Source organism: Pithys albifrons, chromosome 3 (assembly GCF_047495875.1).
Source record: "Pithys albifrons albifrons isolate INPA30051 chromosome 3, PitAlb_v1, whole genome shotgun sequence".
Taxonomy (NCBI): Eukaryota; Metazoa; Chordata; class Aves; order Passeriformes; family Thamnophilidae; genus Pithys; species Pithys albifrons.
Window position 1 is genome coordinate 34,622,093 of NC_092460.1, and position 22,068 is coordinate 34,644,160.

General features: G+C 39.2%; 1 protein-coding gene across 9 annotated transcripts in view; it reads left to right on the top strand.

Moving 5' to 3' along the window:
- The window catches only part of LOC139670105 (solute carrier organic anion transporter family member 1A2-like), a 32,756-nt gene extending 21,377 nt beyond the window's left edge, over positions 1 to 11,379 (top strand). For 8 of the 9 annotated variants that reach the window (XM_071551323.1, XM_071551324.1, XM_071551325.1 and 5 more), the window contains 11 exons: positions 306 to 412; positions 2,149 to 2,295; positions 2,610 to 2,708; positions 3,121 to 3,354; positions 5,459 to 5,623; positions 6,441 to 6,636; positions 7,372 to 7,537; positions 8,582 to 8,766; positions 9,316 to 9,380; positions 9,997 to 10,114; positions 10,641 to 11,379. In XM_071551323.1, coding sequence (XP_071407424.1) covers positions 306 to 412; positions 2,149 to 2,295; positions 2,610 to 2,708; positions 3,121 to 3,354; positions 5,459 to 5,623; positions 6,441 to 6,636; positions 7,372 to 7,537; positions 8,582 to 8,766; positions 9,316 to 9,380; positions 9,997 to 10,114; positions 10,641 to 10,800 — 1,642 coding nt within the window. In that variant the 3' untranslated portion in view covers positions 10,801 to 11,379. The other variant, XM_071551332.1, reaches the window with a different exon arrangement.
- Positions 11,380 to 22,068: the final 10,689 nt, after the last annotated feature.

The window sequence follows — 22,068 nt, forward strand, 5'->3', positions numbered from 1 at the left end:
GTAAGTTGGATTAAAATGTAAGAGGACTAGGAGACAAGATGATATAAGAGATTTCATTAGTGTGGTTCCTCAGCTCCTCCTGAAGCATCTGTTACAACGTCATGTCAGAGACTAGATAAGAGTCAGGGTAAAACACTGCTGCAATTCCTTTGTTTTGTTACTGAGGCTCAGTCAAATTCTGACATGGGTTTCCTCCTTATAGCTACAAATTCTTGTTATAGGTAGCTCCATTATTAAAGGGCAGACATACAAGGTGGTTCTGTATATCTCCTTAACCTGTACATGCTTTCCTTTGATTCAAACAGGTATCGTATTGAAAGCAGCATTTCACAATGGGAAAATTTTTCAGTGATGCCTCTATGCCTTGTTAATGAAAGCTTGTTCTCTTTGCCTACAGAGGCACCATCAGCAGGTATGACTCTTCCTATTTTTCCTCAGTTTTTGTAGCCTGATTTCAGGTTTCTGCTTTTGATCAGTACTTTTTGCAGGTGTAAAAACTACAGCTTGGGAAACTTCCTGGCCTTTGTGTTTCTTTGTCTGTGATTCCAGGGCTGTAACATTTTTTCATGCAGTTTCCACAGTATCTGAACAGCTCAGTTACATCCCTGGCAGTCACTATGGGAGTCTACAATACCAGGTTGTTCTCAAAAATATTCCTCTTTTTGACTTGAATTACTATGATGCTATGAGGAGGTGCGAAACGTATTAGGACAATGGGTAAAAGGCATCAGGAAAGAAAAGAATTATAAATAGAGGCAGAAGTAAACATAGATCTTGCTTCCTTTTAGAGAAAAGAAAAATGTTTTAAACTAGCCTAAAACTTATCTGTGAGCCTGAGACATGTTTGTGCACTAGAAATGTGCATATAAAGTACTGTGAAGTCAAAAGGCTATGAAATGATCACACACAAAATTCTTAGAGTGAGTCCACAAAATTCCCACATGAGCATGGGATTAACCTCCTAAGTACACTGAGTATACTTGGGTAAGGTGATTCTTTCCCTGTCAGTTTATGGACAAGCAAGACTGTGATGTTCATATGTATGAGTCCATCTCCTGTACGAAGCTAAAACTAGATTGAATTTTACCACATCTGCATGTGAGTTACTTCACCCATGTTTTCTGACAGCAACCTGACATTGATACAGAACATGCAGGCTTGATCTCTGGTCAGTAAAGCTTTCACTTAGGAAGTTATGAGTTGCTGCTAAAAAGCTGATTTTTATTTGTTAATGAACTGGCACTGAGAGATCAAAGTATGACAGAGTGGGAGAGAACAGTGGACTTGGAAGCAGACTTGGTTGAAGTGCTTTCAATCCCATCATTCTGATTAGTTATGAAGTATCCTGGGCTGCATCAAAAGAAGTGTGACCAGCAGGTTGAGAGAGGTGATTCTCCTTCCTTTATCCCACTCTCATAAGACCCTACCTGGAGCTCTGTGTCCAGCTCTGTGGTGCCAGCATAAGAAGGATGTGAAATTGCTGGAGCAAGTCCAGAGGAGGCAACGAAGATGTTCAGAGGGCTGGAGCACCTCTAATGTGAAGACAGGCTGAGAGAGCTGGAGTTGTTAATTCTGGAGAAGATAAAGCTTCAGGGAGACATTACAGAATCCTTCCAGTACATAAAGGGGGCCTACGAAAAAGCTGGAAAGGGACTCTTTTTCAAAAGCAAGTACTGATAGAACAGGGGGAATGACTTTAAACTGAAAGAAGGCAAGTTTACATTAGATATAAGGAAAAAATTCTTCCCTGTAAGGGTTGGTGAGACACTGGCACAGGTTGTCCAGAGAAGTTCAGCCAGGCTGCATGAGATTTCAAGCAAGTTGTTCTAGTGGAAGTTGTCCCTGCCTATGGGAAGGGGGTCGGAACTAGATGGTCTTTAGCATCCCTTCCAAACCAAACCATTCTATGACTGCCAAGAGGTTTGACAAGGTATGGCATGGAGAGGGAAGGGATTTAAACTCTGCTTCAGCAAGTTCATCAGCTTTCTCCAGTTTAAGAGCCTTTCCAATATTGCAACCAGATGTTTCACTTTTTTGTAGGACTGGCCTACCCGCCCAAATTTAAATTGTTAGTCAATTCTTTGTCTCTAGATGTTCATTAATAGTTAGAATTAAAACATTAATTCTGACTCCTTATTTTATTCACAGAATGTGAAAAAGAGCCTGGGTCCTTGCTGTGGATATTTGTGATGGTTGGAAACATAGTGCGAGGAATGGGTGAAACTCCCATCATGCCTTTAGGCATTTCCTATTTGGAGGATTTTGCCAAAGCAGAGAATTCACCTTTCTACCTGGGTAAATCTATCCTATTGGGATAGCTCCTCTCCCCCAAACAAACACACACATAAACAAAAGCAAAAGAAAGGCTTTTTATTACTTCCTTCAGTCCAATGAAGGAAAAGACAGTCATTATTGCCTTATCAAAATATTATTGTAGAACTTTAACTAGAATATTGTAGAACTTAACTAGTGATTAATTTCTTGAAATGAGGCCATTTTTAGGCACAAATGACTTTCCAGTAGAGCTGTCCTAAAGATAGAGAAAAATTCTAAGGAAATAATTATATATGGGTTCTAATTTATTAAGTTTTCTCTTTTTCCTACTCTAGCATGTCTTCATACAGCAACTGTAATTGGCCCCTTTCTTGGTTTATTGTTGGCATCATTCTGTGCAGAACTGTTTGTTGATGTTGGATCAGTAGGTCCAGGTAATGGGTGAATATATAAAATCTTATATATAAGTCTATAGTCATTTTGGTATATTTATCAGGGCTAAAAGATGTTTCTTTGCTAATACAAGATGTCTCCAATTTATCTGAGTTTTTTGGTATTTCTTTTAGAATGAAAAATCTGTGTATAGTACTGAATTCACACACAAGTCAATTTGCTCATAAATTATTTCATGAACCATTGTGTCATCTGGCTTAACATAGGAAAGGAGTAGTATTAATTTAATACAGAACACTGAAATTTGCCAGACTGGTGACCATTCTCCTTCATGAGCCTCACTTTAAGAATCACTAAAATAGTTCTGTGTCAGAGATGAGTGGGAAAACAGATGATGACAGCAAAGAACGTTTCTGAACTGATATAAATGTATGGTTTTGGGTTTTGTTATAGATGAGATAACTATAACAGCTACTGATGCCCGCTGGGTTGGAGCATGGTGGCTGGGCATTTTGATTTGTGCACTACTGAATCTTCTCGTGGGAATACCATTTTGGTTTTTGCCCAAGTCACTTGTGAAGGAAGGTGAAACCAATGACCCTGAGGAGACAAGTGCAAAAAGTGTAGTGCCATTGCAAGAAAATGACAAAAACGAAGCCAAACAGACCATGTATGAAATTGCTAAAGGCAAGTTATATTGTATTTTATTTCCTTCTTAATTTAGTCCTTAAGATGTGAACTATATGTATTTGTGTAATTAAAGATGAGCCCAAGGTATGAAATGCCTACTCTGTTGTTCATGTCTCTGTACTACAAAGAATTTGTGCAGGGATTTAGAATGGCTCCTTGCAGAGGAAGAAAGCTCCAGGATGTGAATTTATTCCTTTCCCTCTTCTGCATTTCAGGTGTATGTAGATATTTTCTTCCTGTGACAGGGTTAAAGCACTGAAATCTGGTTAAGAATATTACAGCTCAGTGAGCTGTGGATGAGTTGATTGTTAGTTGTTTGTACTCCACATTCACTCTACAGAAAAGCAGAAACCCAACACAAGTCTTGTGTGCATATCGCGAGCCATAAAAGGGAATTGACAAGTGCTGAAGTGTCTCATAAACATTTAATTGCTTTTGAACAAAGATCTATTTGACTTACATTCATGTTACCATTGGTAACTTTCACATCTGTGGTCTTTCAGATCTATAGATCTGTAAGAAGCAATTTTTTTTCCCTTCCATTATTTGTGCTAGGTGGAGATATAAGTGAATAAAATGTGTCAAAGGGTATAATCTTCAGAGTAATCTCCCAGTTCCGTATACTCAGCTCAAGGTCCCTTGACAGGACCTTCATTTTCAGAAATTAAGTGCCATGTGGCAGCTACCTGTCTGTCTGTGGTGTTTCAAACTGAGTCTTGCAAATTCACCATACCCAGAGTTATACTCAGATCTTGGCTGATACTACAGTTTAATTTTGATAAACACAGCATCTCTTTCTGCTCATCATGTAGCCTCAAATGAATCCATGAATAAAGTACTGTTCTGGTGAAGACAGGTTCCTAGTTGAGATGTGGGTCCTGGCCCCAGAGTCCCTTCAGAGCTTATGTGTTCATGATCATTCCCTCCCTATGTCGATGTGAACGTCCTCTGTCCGTGAATATCCTGAATTTAGAAACTTTTAATTTCACAGAATAGTTGGTGCTGGAAGGGACTTGTGGAGGTCACCTGGTCCAACCCTCTGTTCAACTGGGGCCACTCATAGACTATTGACCAAGAAATATTCAGACAGCCTTTTAATTGCTGAGGATTTCAAGTTGAAATTTGAATTTTTTAAGTTAAAAATAATATAAAATCAAATTTAATTAATAATTTTTTTTTCAGAAAGCTTTGATTGTAACCTGCATTGCACATGTAAATAATACAGCATTTTGAATATTTGACTCATTTTTGCAAGATTTGTGTATGGGTCCTCTTCTAGTAAGATATTTGTGTAACATCAGAAAGATATATGCAGGTTCTAAGTAGTGCCCACTTTCAATGAGGCACACTCATTGCTTATGTTTTTCTGCAGAGTTTCTTTACAATAGCTCAGCACATTAATTAACAGAGAACATTAGACAAAGGGAAATTGTAGGGGTTTTTTTATGGTTCAGATCCTGACTTAATAGGCATTACTCAGAGGAAAGAACCGTGTAAGTTAGTTTCTCAGCTCCTTACTTGGCTGAAGACTGGCAGATACAGACTTTGAAAGTATGGTGGGAATAACTGTGGTCACATCCCATTCAGGCCTCTTCTGCCCCAACAAAAATTAAAATCAGTGATCAGGTCTCTGGGGCAGGTTGTCACAGCTTCCTAATGCGTTTGCACCCTTTTCCCCTTGCACTCCCTTCGTATGCCAGGTACAGGAAATGGCTTTTGGTGAATGCTCTGGGGGCATGAAATGAGAAAGAAAGGAGAAAGAAGGATGAGGGAGTAGCTGCAAAGTTCAGTCACTGCACAGCTAAAAAGTTTCAGGAAACTTTTACGATAAGGTTATTGCTATCAATTATTATTTTTCCATAAGCAGCAGCATGCTGGTGTGCATGTGTGTGTGTGAGGGTATCTTTTGGGAGGACGAGACATGGTGGGCTAGCCTGGGCTAAGTGAGGAATCTTTGGCCTGTGGTGTCTGGCAAAGCACAAGATTTAGCCTGGTCCAGTTAAGGACCTTTTCTGTTCCCCTTTCACCCCTTAGCCACACTAAGCAATGCTCATTCTTTCCATAAAGCTTCACACTAACACATTCCATTATTTCGTTCCAGATTTCATCCCCTTTCTCAAGGCTCTGTTTCACAACCCAGTGTACATGTTATTTATATGCATAACTGTGTTACAGTTCAGTGCCTTTGATGGCATGATATCCTTCATGCCCAAATATCTGGAACAACAGTTTGGAAAATCTTCATCAGATGCCATCTTTTTAATTGGTATGTTTGCATTTTGGTTTGCTCTGTTCTACCAACAAGTGATGTCTCTATGCAAATTATCTGTATTTTTAAATATATATGTATGTTCATATCTACTGGTATACATGTACATATTAGAGTTAAATCCTTCTACAAGTGAGATATACCACATTACAAAGCATTTCTAAGTATTCATGCATTTTCTGCTAAGCTTCTCCTAATATTCTGGGGCAAAATTTTATAATCTACTTTCCATCTTTTGAATTGGCCCAGAAAGTTCAGCTGCTATGAAACCAAATCGTGTGACATTTACGTAAAACGGCTTCCAAAATGTGTTTCAGTCAGAATTTGCTGCATTAAAGTATCAATCAGCAAATAATCACAAGAGCACATTCAGTAATCTCATATCAAAACTGCAAGTCTGTTCCTCCTTTCTGTGATGTTCAGTGTGTATTGAAATGTACTCCCATAGCTTATCTTCCTATAGAGTTGTTCTGTCAGCTGGGGAGGCCGGCATGAAACCGTAATTCTTTTCTTTTGAATTGCACCTACATTGCAACTCTAAGTTGCACGTTTCTAATTAATCTTTTCAATGCTACCCTCACTTCCCAAGCAGTTCTCACTTTGACTTTGGCAGAGGTTTTGGGTGTGCAAGGAAATTAGTAAAGACCCATTTCTGATAGTTGTTAAATCATTCAGCCACAGGCACTGCATGAGTCTTTACCAAACACAATCTTCCCTTACAGTAGTTTAGTATTTATCTCAGTAGCTACCTTAGAGTAGAGTAGCTTCAATGGTCTCCTTTATTTTAACATGGAAGTTTCACTTGTTTAAATAGGTGTTTACAACCTACCAGTTCTATGCGTTGGGTATTTTTCTGGAGGCTTATTCATGAAGAAATTCAAGATAAATATCTATCAGGCTGCGAACATAGCATTTTGGGTATCTTTACTGGAATACCTTCTCTACTTTGCTGCCTATTGGACTGTCTGTGATACTTCACCAGTTGCTGGTCTAACAGTTTCCTATGAAGGGTATGTTCTTTAAGACACAAGAGGACTTCAGTTTTAAGATGCCAGGATGATTATTCTTGTCAAGAATCAGTCAGGGGCTCCATAGCTATGCAACATTTTAGTTTCACGACCTAAATTCTCAAGTATGTTTACTTGCATGAGACAGTAGGTCTATCTTCTCTTATCACTGTTTCAAGCAAAGTGCACTAAAAAATATATCCACATTCAAGACTCATGCAATTCCATGTCCATATTAAGCATTTTACTGATATAATTAATAAGGTCAAGTTACTGCAGGTGAAAATTAAAAAAAAAGTTTATTAAATTAGACATATATGAGTGCAATTTCAGAACAACAAAGAGACAACTCCCCTTCTTAATTTTACACTGGCATACTGGAATTTGGTTATTATCAGGTTAGAAGAGGATATTTTATCTGCAGTTTCTTGATTTGAATCCTGTGTGTCTGTAAAATGGACACAAAGTACACATGCATCACTTATAGACAACCAAGAACATACATACCATAGCTGAGAAAAATGCTGTAGGGTATGCATACCTCATTGATGACGTTGATGTAATGTAATATTGTAAAATATCCTATGCAGAGATAGAAAGGCATGACTCCAGGACAGGAACATGTAGAACTGTGTCTGGAGTCAGCATTTGAGCTAGAATAGAAACTTAGGTGTTGCAAAGGATTACTGTGGGTATTTCATTACTGAAATATTTATTCATCTTCTAAATGTATTTCAGAATAGAGCAAGTTTCATATGCAGAAAATACTCTACTTGCTGCCTGCAACAGGGATTGTGATTGCCCATTTAAAATATGGGACCCCGTTTGTGGGAACAATGGAATCACTTATGTGTCACCTTGTCTTGCTGGGTGTAAATCCTCAAGAGGAACTGGAAAAAGTGTGGTAAAGCATACATTTTCTTGTGCTGTAACTATGAAATATTGTAGGGGAGAAATGGCTGTATCAATATAAGGTGGGAAATATTCATTCATATACATTTATTGACTATATAAGGGGATAGGTTCCGACAAATTCATTGACTAACACTAGAAACTACAAACTGAATATGAAAACCAGTGTAAGTATAAATTAAAAGATATAATGAAGAAGATTCCTTCTCTTCTAAGAAACCAAAGGAGTCTTAAAATGGAGTGAGAAATTATTCTGAAGGTATTGCTAGTTGAAAACGTGACACATTTCAGCCAGAATGACAGCCTATAGCATGGACTTAATCTCTTTTACCATGTAGATTTAAACAAGTAACCAGGCATTATAGAACTATTATTATCTTAATTAATAGCACATATTCCATAAAACCCCCTGTAAGTTCTACTTTGGTTGAAAACAATAAAAAATAATAAGTTCAACAGAACCCCCAATCATAGAGATTTTAGAAAGCCTCTGTACTGTTCAAATATTTTAAAGGAGTATTAGATGATGGTAAGGGCCAGACACTGATGCACTTGGTTGCCTTGGCTAATTTTTGAGAGCCCTTATTTTTCAATAATTTCAGTTGAAGTAAGTGTTTGAGTGAGCATAATGCAACCCAGCCTCAATCAAATCTCTGATTTATTCTCTTCTGACATATGAAAGACCACACTCTACATTTTGAAAAAGATTGTCAAGTCTGTTGGCTCTGAAAAGACCACACATCCAGGCTGTGCTGGGGACTGTGAGGGCCCTCCTGGTCTTGATCATGACCTCCTTGAGGGAGCACAGTCCCAGCTTCATGAGAGCTCCCTCTGGCTCCCTAACCCCATAGTCCACACACAGGGATGGCTGGACCTGTGCCTGGTGGACTGGGATGGAAGAGAGACCACAGTGCAGTGCAGAACATGTGTACCAGGCTCAGGTGCAGGAGACAGCGAGTTGGGTGCCAACGGTATGAGTTTGAGATTTGGTGCATGAGTTTGTACAATCTGTGTGATTAAAATACTCTTTTGACAGGTATTTGAAAACTGCACCTGTGTCGTAGCCTCAGGATTTTCATCTCAAAATATCTCTGCAATTCTGGGCCAGTGTGATGGAGACAAAAACTGTGACAAGATGCTTCATTATTTTTTAATATTGTCACTAGTCTGCAGCTTCATTTTTTCCTTAGCAGCCATGCCTGGATACATGGTCTTAATAAGGTACAGTCAAATATCCTTATATCTTAAGATATCTAATGGACTTTTTATTCTAAGGTCAAAGACTCCTAGGGATTAAAAGTTCATTAATTTGTGTATGGAAGGAGGAAGAGCAGAAAAATCTTATGTCATTTTGTGCTGTAAAGGTTTACTGTCATGTCAACTTTATAATGTGATACTGCTTCTGGCTATCAGCTGTATCCTGAATTCATGCAGGACCACCAAGGCAGGACCCTGAGCTCTTGAGAGTTGTGTGTTACCCATGTATTTGTGGATCCCATCAACTTGATGTCCATTAAGGCACAATTATCTTGCAGTTGGTGTTTGCCTTAGTTAAAGTGGATGATAAAAACCATGAAAATAATTTTCCTTTTGTGTTTGGTAGTCCTAGTTAAGGAGCTTTTCAGTAAACATCACCTATTGAGAATAATGGACTATTTCAACCATTGCTGTAAATAGAATGGTTTGGACCTAAAGTGATGAAGAGTTTAATTAAATACCTCCAGTTAGTGTCACCTCTACTAATAAGTGCACAATGTAATTATCACACAGGTCTCTAAAGCCTGAAGAAAAGTCATTTGGAGTGGGTATCCATGGACTGGCTTCGAGAGTCTTTGGTAAGAAAATAGTGAATACACTTTAAAAGCACACTTAGGTACAAACTAGACTTAGAGAAGGATCACATCGGGCTTTGGGCATGGCACAAGAGTCTACAACCATGGAGCAGGAAGGATGTAGGATTTTTTTACAGATCAGGGCAGCATGGCAAATTAGAAAAACTTGCAGTTTGTATTTTTCTTATACCGGGCAATAGGATGCCCATCCCACCTCTGAGCAGTGGTTGCCCCCTCCCAGCCAATTTCCTCCAGTTTATATACTGAGCATGATATGAACTTGGATCAGCTGTCCTGGACATGCTCCCTCCCAGCTTCTTGTGCAGCTCCTCACTAGCAGAGCAGGAGACACTGAAAACTCCTGGATTTAGAGTAAGCACTACTTACCAGCAACTAAAACGTCAGTGTGTTAGCAACACTATTCTTGTATTAAATCCAAAACACAGCACTGAGGGTAAGTGGATAAGGAAGAAGAGAGAAGATAAATATACAGAGAATGTGGTTCATGCTGCAAGAGTACAGGACAGGTGGAGTAGATGAGAAACAGCATAGGTTCTATACTGTACCTGCTAACCAGAAGAAATGCTATTCACAAAAATGTTGCTAATATTCTTTGTAGCTGGAATTCCATCTCCCATTTATTTTGGAGCGTTGATAGATACCACTTGCTTGAAGTGGGGTACTATGACTTGTGGTGGAGAAGGAGCATGTAGGATGTACGATATTGTCACATACAGGTATAATTCTTACTTTATTATTATTTCTCCTTAATGTATTATTACATGCATAGAGATATAATTTTACACACTTTATCTTTTCCTAGTAGACAAACTGCTCCTGTATTAGAGATGTGACACAACACTTTTCTTTGGCATTGGCTTTATTTGTCAAGTGCAACCTTTGATACAGACGTTGGATCAAAGCACAGAAATGTTCTATCTTTTGAATACCTTCAAGTTTTCCTCAGGTGGACTGAATTGCCCTTTTAGGGCTCTCTCTTTTCCCTGTGGAGAAAGCTGTAAGAGTACCAGGTAGTCGACTTCACTGGCTGAATTGTTTACCTGAATCTGTGTGATGTAAATAGTGATGTTGGAAACACTGGCATTCTCTGTTCTCGTATTGACTCATCTTCAGTGAGATCCAAAAGGACCAGGGCATGAGCTTTAGAGTGGCTGTGTAGATTTTGCAAAACAGTATTTGCTGAATAGCTTTGCTATTTTTTCATGAATGCATATAATTAATCAAGCTCTTAATTTATTTCAGGTGGCTCTATCTTGGCCTGCCAGCAGCATTACGTGGAGTGTCCTATATTCCCAGTTCACTAATTCTCCTTCATTTAAAGAAGAAACAGAAATCTGAAAAGCTAGTCTCATTAAATGCACCAGTAGAAATGCAGGATAAAGAACAAGAAGCAGTGAAATAGCATTTCAAAGCACGACATGGTATGAAAAAAACATTACAGTGTAAATATTGGATATATCCTAGTGAAATTTTTTTTTACTTTAACTAATGAACACTTGGACATAGATTAATAGAATTACACATTCTAATTATATTATGAAAGTATCTGTTTGTAAGCACAAGGCACAAGAAAAATGTATTTGGTGCAAAAGAACAAGGAGTAGAAATAAGAAAACTTAAGAAATGCCGGGTCTGAGTTGTCTGGACAAGGGGCTGTGAAGCAGAAACAGATGTGTTCAGTCCTGGTTTCACTGAAGATAGTGAGAATTTTGCAACTGACTCCAAGTGATGCCAGATTTCATCCTGGAATTCTCCAACAGCTTCCATCAAAGCCTCTCTCATTGACTGCAGACAGGATTTGTAGCTTTTATGGGCCCCAGTTTTCCATGAATTTTTTTAATGATACTTTTAATCCTTACAGGCAGGAATTGTTTGTTATTCTGTGTAGTATAGGTGGTCAGTATGTTGGGAACCTGTTTTATGACATGGTCTGTGTGTTGTGGCAATAATAAACAATAAAAAAAATTAAATTTTTAAAAAATGCTGTGTAATGGTGTTGGTTTAAGGTTTGCATAGAGCATGGGGAAGGAAAGGTCCTCTGGATTTTTACTTCAGTTGCATTTACTCTAGAGGGGAATAGCTCCCACACTAAGTGTAATAGAATGATATTTGTACTTTGCCATCATATTGCTGTCTGCTAAATCCTAAACCTTTTCACATGTTCTCAAATTATTCTTTAAATAGCACATACTAGAAGCATCCGTGTGCTCTTCTTAGTCTGTCAGATTTTTATTTCTCTCAGATAGAAATGTAGTGTCCATTTGGGGTTCACGGACAGTGAGGTACTGCCTTGGGATGTCTTAGATATCTCAAGAGAAAATCCTAAATGTCTGAGAAAAAAAATCCCTGCTGATATGAGATACACAAGGTGCATCTTTGATTTAGTGCACTCATTTGGAACTGCTTCATATTCAACCCCAGTGCAAGGGGCCCTTGGATCTGTCTGCAGGTGTCTATGCAATAGCTTCTCAAGCTCTTTTATTGCAACTCCTGGTTATTATTCCCTATGGCATAAGGCATGGATGGAGCTTCTGGAACTTTACCATGGACCAGTGCTCCTGCACCTGCAAGTATTTACTACTTACTTATTCTGTATGACATAGACTTACTGTCACTTAATCCACCTGGACATTCTGCAGCCAGAGAAAAATGAAAAGGCTGTTTTGCCAGACTAGTTTGTTAATTCAGTTAGAATTTGTTTACTTTAAGGTGTCTTATTAACACCATATGTGTATGTGCTTGGAATTACTTCCTATCCTTGTGTAATCAGTGACAAAAGATCCATTTCTTCTCACAGAGCAGGAAAACAGCTCTAGAATTTAAAGTTTCTTCAAATACAAGAGGTCCTTACAACTAAATCTTTTGAAAAGATATGTCAAAGCCCCTGTCTCCCTTTCCATTGGATGATAGAGCTGAACAGGTATAACATGAAGAAGAAGAATGGAGGAAAAGACAAACATGATGCAGCCTCCAACAGCAGAACAGAGAATGCAGTTTCCTATTAAGCCACAGATCTTCCAGAATCTTTGCAGACACTTGAATCTGATTTTGAGCATTGTTCTTGCTACCATGGGGCACTTACTGAAAGCCATAATTCTTCCTTGTAGTTATATTCCTCCAAATCTAGAGTTAAAAATCTTTTGCATTTAGTCACAACTTTGTGCCAAGGTAACCCGGGAAACATGAAAAGTTGCAGAGCACCAAAGTTTCACAGCTGTAGGAAACAAAAGGGCTTTGTCAAGTAGGAAAATCTGTGCCATTTAAATGAACCACTGCCAAGGAGTCAGACCTAGTTAACTCACCGTGCTTTGAAATGGAAGGAAGCAGATAGGAACATTTCCAAGTTTTAAATTTAGCATTTCAATAGATACATTAACTCTGTTTTTAGTTGTTCCGGTTCATCTGCTTGAGAATGTAGCAGTGAAATAGGCCACCGTCACCAGACACTTTGCAGTCAATAGTCTGCTGCTCACACTATCCATGTAGACAGTGCTGGCTGGCTGATGGCTCAGTAGAGAGGCTGCTGGGCATAAGCCTGTGGTGGGAACATTTCTTCCCCAGAGCAGAACCAGGAAAGAGAAGAAGCAAATTGTTCCAAAGTGATTGTCATAAATCCTGTATGATATGCCATGTCCAGTACAACAAACATTCTACGATTAGGCTGGGAGGTTAGAAAAATATTGTTGGAGCTATTCCTTCAAGTGTAAAACTATGCTTTAGATTCTTTCTAGTTTTGAGTATGCTGATCTTGATCCAGCAAACCATCTAAGCATGTGCTTAAAAATGAGTGGACTTACTGATGTCCGTTGTTTAAATAGGTGATATTGGACATTTCAAGACTGAACCACAGACACTGTTATGACCCTTATTTGAACAGATGTTCTTGCTGTGGTTTACAGGAGGTGCTCAAATGATATTCCTTGTGTTTGAAAGTTTGGGCTGGTTCTGGTCTGATGTTTCAAGCACCAAGACTTGCAGCATCCCAGCACTGTGGGTAGCACAAGCCACAGATGAGAATAACGGCAAGAGATTTAACAGTGCTGTAAAGGTTTTTTTATAAAGCAATAGCATATGAATATTTGAGTTGATGAAGTCCAATATTAAATTATCAAAAATGCCTGGTAGGTGTATTTTCCAAGTACCTGAGAGTTGAGCAGATGGCTTTCACACTGCAATCAACCATGTGTCCTTGTCTTTGAAATTTCCACTCAGTAAAGGGTGCCCATGAGTTGAATTTTGATTCTTGAACTTACCAAGTGAAAGACTAAGGGTTGGAGCCTGGATACAGATACTTCAAACACTGAGGAAAACACTTGATGTTTTTCAGGCAATGTGACCATGAAACCATCTTGAAGCTGTTTTAAGGGCAATGGAACACAAACAGTTCACACATTTATTTATCTAGTATTTTGATATCTATTTATCTAGCATTTTGTACACAATGTCTTTTGTAATGATCCCTGAAAATCCATTTAGTTTACTCTTTTTTTTACCATAACCAAGGGGTGATTTCAGTTACTTTCAAAGAAATAATAAAAAACTCCTCAGTTTCTTATTGAAAAAGGGCAATACTTTGTAAAAAACACATCTCTTTGCATACGTAGGCTATGGTTTGGGTTTTTTTTCATCTACAGTATTTTCTCTGTATTTCAGTTTCAGCTACTTAATTGCCAAGTCTCTCATCATTTTACAAGTCATTATTAACAGTCTTATCTTTATCCTAAGAAAATATGGATCTGGAATAAACTTCATTGTCTCCCTGTTGCTTCCAACTTTTAAGAATTGAACCCTATTCTTGATGCACAATTAAACATTTCTGATTATGCATATTGCTCAAGATCTGATTATGATTCTTTTTTGGACAGGAAATTGCTCATTTGTGAGGAAAATATGTTACCTGGCAAATTGATTTTAATTAGTGGGCATAAGGGAGGTGTGCTGACCAAATCTGTATCCTTACACAATAATTTGGCTGAGGGCATGACTGATTCATGATATCATGCTGGTTTTGTATTTCTGTAACAAACATGTTATGTTAACATGTATCGCTTCTGAACACATGAGCATTACGTTTTTGGATAAACATTATTGACAGTTTAAGTTTACTTTCTTTTTCAGTCATTTCAGCTAAAGTGAACAATGGGCTGTTTCTGTAACCTTTCTATCTCAAGCTAAATTTTAGCAGCTGACTCCTCCCTACAGGCTCTTCTTATCCAGGCAAACCTCATAGCACCAGAGGCGAATTCAACCTGTGCATGAGGAGAGAGGAACACCCTGAGAATACCTGGGGTAGGGTTTGGCATGCAAAGAAGCCAAGTCACCTTTTACTTTTATGTAAGTCTGGTCACATGATACAAACTGGATATATCCAGTAGTTCTTGGCTACTGCTGCTTCTTTTTTTACAGAATTGTTGTTAGCCTTTTCCGTTCTTAATAAGGCATAAAGTGTTCCCAGCTATGTTAGTTGGGATTTTGAACTTTCATTGTTTAGGATTTTCTCTGAGAATGTAGCAAATTGCTTGATAATTGCCCCTTTCTTGCTTTGTTCAGGAAGTCAAGGGCATAGATTTCTTAAATCGCAGCAGACTAAAATCACAGGACAAAAAGTAGATCTCTTTAGAAGGTGAAATCTTAGGTATTGCAATGTCTGAGGTCCCTTCTAGAAGAGACCACTGGTAGCTCCAGGCAGAAGTGTGATATATCCCAGTTAATTTCCAACAGGGGTGCTCAGGGGATACAAACTCTTCTTGTTCAGGGCAGACACCCATGTGACTGCAGGTAGCAGCTTGCTGGATCCTTACAGCTTCAGCAGAGTAAGAGGAAAGTCTTTACTTGGAGGTGAAAAACCCCATTACAAGTAGGAAATGGTGGTGTAAAAGAAAACCTTCATTACAGAAGTTTTGCTTTATAAGAAGCCTTGACCCTTTGTGTTGGTCTAAAGGCTGCCTAACTGTGCAATATTATCATTTAAATGGTTCCAAAACCGGCTTTGAAAAAAACCAAACTTCTCATTTGAGGTTAATGAAACGCAGAGTGGTCCAGTTCACGCTGTACCTTTGCTGTTACTATTGTTTCAAGGTAGCTCTTTGGAAGGCCAGCTGCATGCTGCTGGAACACCATGGGTTTTCTTTCCTCTGTAGGTAGTGAACTGATCTCAAGAAAACTTTTGGATATAAAGACCGACAAGCTTAATTTTCTTCAGAAATTTGAAGAATTTCAAAAATTTGTGAGACTTGCCTTTTTTTTTTTGGAGGGGGAGTGTGTGATGCTTATGTAGTTTTCTACCTCATATTGCATTTCCCATGAATTGCAATTTAAAAGATGGAGTCTACTAAGGGACTTCCCTTTTCATTTGCGTTCCTTTTATGTAGAATTCTTTTGAAATCCTGTCCTGTGTACTAGAGAAGTATTTCTAAGTTCATATATAGCAGAGACAAAACTATTCATTGTTTCTAGCTTTCTCTGTTATCTTGCTGTGTACTCAGGTCAGACAAGGCCTGAGCAGTAGAGGCTGGGTACAGTTACAAGCTTTCCTCACAATTAGAGACCTTAAGGTGCAGCTTAGGTTTTCCTATGTTAATTAGCAAGGGCAATGGTAGGTAGAGAAGAGAGGAGTTTGTATTTCTCCAAACCCTATTAGTGTATGAACATTATGAACTTGATATTACACATGCGTCTACAGAGGCAGACAGTGATATTGTTAAAAAAAAGTATTACAACATCAGTAAATACCTGGAGAGTTGAAGAGTGGTAGGTGTGGGAGAGTTTTGCTTCAGTAACCTGGGCTGATAAATCCCCAAAAAATCCATATCACACAGAAACCCTTCTTATATTTAGGTGGCTTTGATGCTGAGGATGAGCTATTGCAATTGTTCAATGTAGCTGATGTAACTGGTAGCCTTTTCGCCCCCAAGACTTTTCTGACATGTGTTTTCACAGTGGATGGAATGCCAAGTGGAGAGGAGCCTATACAGGGCTGCAGTTCAGCCTTCCAGATGGAGAGGTCATTCATGGGGAATTACTCTGTGAAATTCAAGAGCCTTAAATGAGAGCTGAGCTGTCAACACTCATTTGCAAGTTTATTATCACAAACTCACTAACAATAATAACCTTAAATAAGGTGACAGGAAGAGAAAGCATCAATATTAAGGTTAGCATAGATTGGCCTTAAATTTATAAACTGAAACAAGCCAGAGAAGATGTACCAAAAGCCTGTGTTTGCATGGTCAGTCTCTGATGCAAAGTGATCCTTACTCGGGGTTTAAATACCATAGGCAGAAGATAGAGGTTCCTGTGGAAATCAGACCTTAGGCAGTCAGGCATAATACCTGAGCATAACATTTAGCAAGTGCAATTGATACCTTGAGCATAACATTTAGCAAGTTCAATGTGGAATAACCCCATAACCCAAACAATTCTCTGGAAAGCAATGGTGGATCAACCTAGATTATAATGCAAATTATAATAATGTAGTTGGCAACATTTTGCTTTTGATTTTATAACCAAGTATGTACCTCTGTCCTGTCCATCACTAGAGGCTTTACCAGATGCCACCTCAATGAGGTGGGTTGGCCTCAGGCCCCTGGGATTTGCAGCACCAGTGGAAGCCTCCACAGCTATAGTGCTACCTGGGCTTTGCTTGAGAAGAAAAACTACTTCCTGAGAGTTTTTGACTGACAGGTAATTCTCTGGGATAAAAGATATTGATTGTGGTAAATGGAAAGGGAGGGCAAGAAGCAGAGGGTGCTGTGGCTGATGCCCCTGGCATTGCCATTGCAGCAGGCAAAAAACATCTGGTGCATCTCCCTTGAGTGCAGCAAATGCACAGCAAGCTGCAAATGGGACCTTCAGGGTTGTCAAAGGGGATTTAAACTACTGTCTGTTTATGAAGTGCTCATACTGGAGAATGCAGGCAGTGATGGTAATGAACAGATGGGAACAATTTAGTGTCCCAGGCCTGTAATTCTAGTCCTGATTGAGCTGGTTTAACACTTCTGACTTAATAAATTGAGTACAGTAAAAAAATTACATTTTTTACCACCAGTAAAAGACTATTTCTTTGCACATATTTATTGATGTTTGTCAAGTCTCATTTTAAAATATAGGTGGCATGACTTCTATTACTTCTCTGGTGATTTTTTTTATACCCTGTTAAAAGTTACTCTCGGAACTTTTCCCATTACATCACAGAACACCCTGTTGTGCTTAGTGTTTTATTTTAATATAAAGTTTATCACCCAATTTAATATTAATTTTTTCACCTGGATACTTTTACATTCCTCAGATATTTATGTATGTCAGTCTCCCTAAAGTAAGCCTGTACCTTCACTGTGTGCACCAGGGACCTTATGATTTGTCCCAAGAGTGCATGAAATTTGTGTGATGTTCATATAATGAGCATCCTATTGCTCTGAAAAGTGGTTCTTGATGGCACTTAGCTTTGCTTCTTTGAAAAGAGTCTTCCTGTACTGCTTTAACATTTTAATACTGTGTGGATTTTTTGCCTTTGATATTTTTCAATAATTTGTTAAATGAACAAAACAAAAAGCAAAGAACTATTTTTTGTAAACTGACTTGTCATTGGTCCTGTGTAGCTGAATATCAGACACTTATTTCAGGGACTCCTGTTTTTCATTTAGAGAACTTCTGCAATGAAGAAACATGGGTGACCATATTGCTGCATGGAGTGGAACACCAGGAGAGTGAGTGTGCTGCTTTTGTAATGTTTACAGCTCTATCACCAATTATAACTATGACTTTTCTTACAAATTGTAGAGAGAGATATCTTTACATTCATTAGTAGAAGAAATAAATTCCCATGTGGTGTTTGCCTGAGATTATGCTGCACAACGTACTTCTCATGTAAAAACCCAGGTCTCTCAAAACCAATTACTGCAACTAGTGCTTAAAAATCCTTAATGCATAGTTTTATTGAAAAACAAAACTATGCAAAAAAAAAGTGGCTGTGAGAGGAAACAGCCTTTCTTGGAACTGCAGAGAGAATTACTGACCTGGGAATAAATTAGGAAATGTTTTCCTTGAAGCTTCCCACATCAAGCACTTTTTAAGTGAAAGCATGAAGTTTTAAGTATTCTTTAATGAGTTTTAAAACACCATTTAGTAGTAAAACACCTCTAAGTTGCATAAGTAATAAATCTTGCATATAAAATTACTTCAAGATTTCTTCATATTTAAAAAAAGCAAAGGTAAGTTTATAACATCCTAATATACAAACAAATTGGAGTAGAGATGTTCCTCCTAAATTTCCTACCACTGACAGAATGAAAACTATTTGAGAACTACTTGACTTGTAAGCTATTATTGTAGTTTTGAATAAAAGAGTTGCCTATCACTTAAACATCCACCACTTTGATAAGCCAAAGTGGTGCAGGCCCATCGTAACCCTCACAAGAGTTCTCCCTGTGACTTTGGTCAAATTTACTGGAGTCTGGGGGATTTTAACTTTTTTTTTGCCAGGAGGGAATTTCTCCTGTGCTTTTGTCATCCAAAGAGAAGTAAGACTGCAAATGTACTCCTTGCCCGGGTGTGATACTGGAAGTGCCTAGAGTTAACTATTTCCGAGTGGAGGGTTTCTCTCCAGTGTCACTCTGCTCATGAAGGCACAACCACACTTTGTGATCTGGCCCCCTGGTGTGTGGATGCTCTCTGTTCCTTGCCCCTGGCTCAGGCACATTTGGCATTCCCGCAGAGCTGGCACAGGCTCTGTGAGTAGCTTCCACTCAGAGCTGAAGCTTAGAGAGATCATCAGAGGTCTTGGTCTGAGAAAAATATCAGTAATAACATATATGGAGATGATGTTCTTTGGGTTGTATTCCACTGTAGTCTCACTTGTTTACTTTCTTTTAATATAAACTGGCTTTGGCAAAAAAGGGCTGTTATTTTTAGAAGCTAAATTTCCCCATCAGTTTATTAGGTTCATGTTTAATTAAACTGCACACAAGACACTTGTCAAAGGTGATTTCAAATGGTATACATTGAATGTGGGCACCGCTTTTCTGAAGGCTTCTCCTTTCAGCTTTGAAAGCATCCCCAGTACATATGTTTGGGCTATTAAAATCCTATGATGTTTTATTTGTAAGCACAGAGGGCATTTAAACAACAGCTCCTTTATTCAGCTGAAAGCATTGATCCAGCCTGTGCTGGACATTTGGACTGGAAGTCATGCATTAATGCTGACAAAAACTTGATTTTAATTCAAGGACAATTATATCTAAATTCAAGGGCACATGCAGCCTATCTTACTAAGAAGTGATATGAGCTGAAATAGTTTTTATGTCTCTCCCTCCAAAGTTAGTAGTATTTTATCCCATTTAAGCACTCTCATAACATGTCTTACAGTGTGAACAGATCACTAACAATCCTCATCTACTATTATTATTTGAGGTTTTTACACGAGTACTCAGTAGGGTCCCATCTTGCAGAAAAAAATTCCCTTACTGCGGAGTTAGATGGCATCATTTTGCATGAGGCCTGTGAACAGTTCTCAAATTCAGTTTTGCAAGAAAATATATCAGAGAAGCTCTCTGAAATGAATCTGACCACTTGTATCTTTGGCTTTTAGGATTTTTCTAAAGAAGCTAAAATTGCTAAAATAAGATGAAATGATATCTTAATGTAGCAACCCCAAATCCTCTGTGCACCTTTGCAGGGTGAAAAATTGGTGTCAAGAACAAGACCGAATACCTTATATACAAGTCATACCTCTAAGAGCTTTTTTCTTATTGAAGCAGAAGATTAACTGTTTTTCTCCCATCTTTTTTAACATCTTGTCCTTCCATGTTTCAGCAGTAGAAGGGAACAGCAGTAGAATTTTGTCCTCCCTCTGCGACTACTTACTCCTGAGGAAACCCGTGATGTGACTTGCAGACTGAGCTCCCTGAGCCTTGAACTTGCTGCCACATCAGCCCTGGCACGGCATTGCCATGTGATCTCTTGGCACTTGGGATTGTGCTGCTTTGGGTTGGGGCTCAATTTGGCAGTAAAGCTCAATCAGTGCAACCAAGCGCAACTAAAGTGGTGACAGGCAGGTTCCCCTCGCGCAAAGCTTCCTCCACCAATGAACTCCTGAGTGCAAGCTGAAATCTGCTTCCCTCTGCGTGGCAGGAGCCAGCACTAAAACTTCTGCAGTTTCTTAAGTGGCTGCCACATAAAAATAACCTGGAAAAAGGAGACAGCTGAGTATGAGATTGTACACCCTCTTGCTGTGTATGTCCCTGCCTGTCCTCAGCCACAGAGTCTCTTGCTCCCATTTGACACAGTTCATAACACACAGCCGCTGATGTGCAGCCACCCGGGCACATCCCAGCACATCAGGGTCACCATGTGCTGCTCTGGGAATGTGGATGGTGGGCTGTGCAGTGCAGCACCCAGCCAGGCTGGGAGGGCAGCTCTCTCCACTGGAGATGCCCCTGGGGCTGCTTGCAGGGGACTCTCACCCACCTCTGAGCCCCCACCACTGGCAGCCTGCTGCAGACAGCCAGCCTTGGGGCACGGCGGGAGGAGCAACAATTCAGCAGCAACAACCAACATTTCCTTGTTGGTAACCTGCTCTCCTGTTTTTGAGTTTCTATGCTACCACAGGCCTTGCAGAACAGGTTCCTGGTAGAGCAAGTTGTCAGGCTGGTGGCTGACACCACAGCCCACACCGTGGTTTCTGGAGAGGCACTGCAGTGTGCTGCTGATGCTGTGCTCTGCCAGCATGTGCCAGTGGGCTGGACGGGATCTGGTAGCCGTGCCTTGCCTCTCCAGGACTGCCCTTCTTGGGCCCCTGCGAGGGCCCTTTTCCTCATCTGCTGGCAGCTGCTGGCAGCTGCTGTACAACAACTGAGCTGCATGGACAAGGCATGATGGCAAATGCTGCCACAGACGCTGGAGTTCAGTTTGCAAAAGGTACAGAAGACTATTTTTATGGGAGTGCTGAAGTCTTTTATGGTGGAATTCATCTCTCCTGACTTTCTGTTGTCAAAAGCTGATCTTGCAGAGCCATATCTGGAGTTCATTTCATCTCATACCTCAAGTAAGTATCTAAAACAGACCAGACAACCTACACTCTGGAAATGCTTTCCTCTCCCTTGGCTATAAAGACAAACTGATTGAGTAACTCATCTGGAAGTGCCTGCACTGAAACCATGCAGTGCTTCTTTGTAAGTGGATCCCACCATCTGTGTGTGATGATGACAAAAAGGGTCATGTCCTCTCTAAATAAACTTCCTTGTATTCAAATTTAAAATATATTTATCAAAGCACTGATGGGATTCTTGTGGATGTCTCATTTTGAGAACTGTGTTTGAGAGCCTGCTCTCCGGATAGACAATGGGCTTGCAGTGACCTTTCCAACAGGCTTCTGTTCTCCTACCTGGAGACTGACAACAAGAATAGGGAACCTATTGCTAATATTCATACATTTTTATCCTCTAAATTTTGCAATAACGTAATAGTTAAAAGCAGTCCAAGTGCAGGTTGTAATATATGTAAATTTGAAATTGTTAAATGAAGCAAAATATACTTCATTCTTATGATATTCTGGTGAATGTATCTAAGCATTTAAAGATTTTTTTTAAAAAATCAAAATAATTAAGGCATAAGAATCAGGCAAAGATAACTCTTCTTCACCTAAGTAAAAATATGTGAATGAGAATCAGTTTATTGA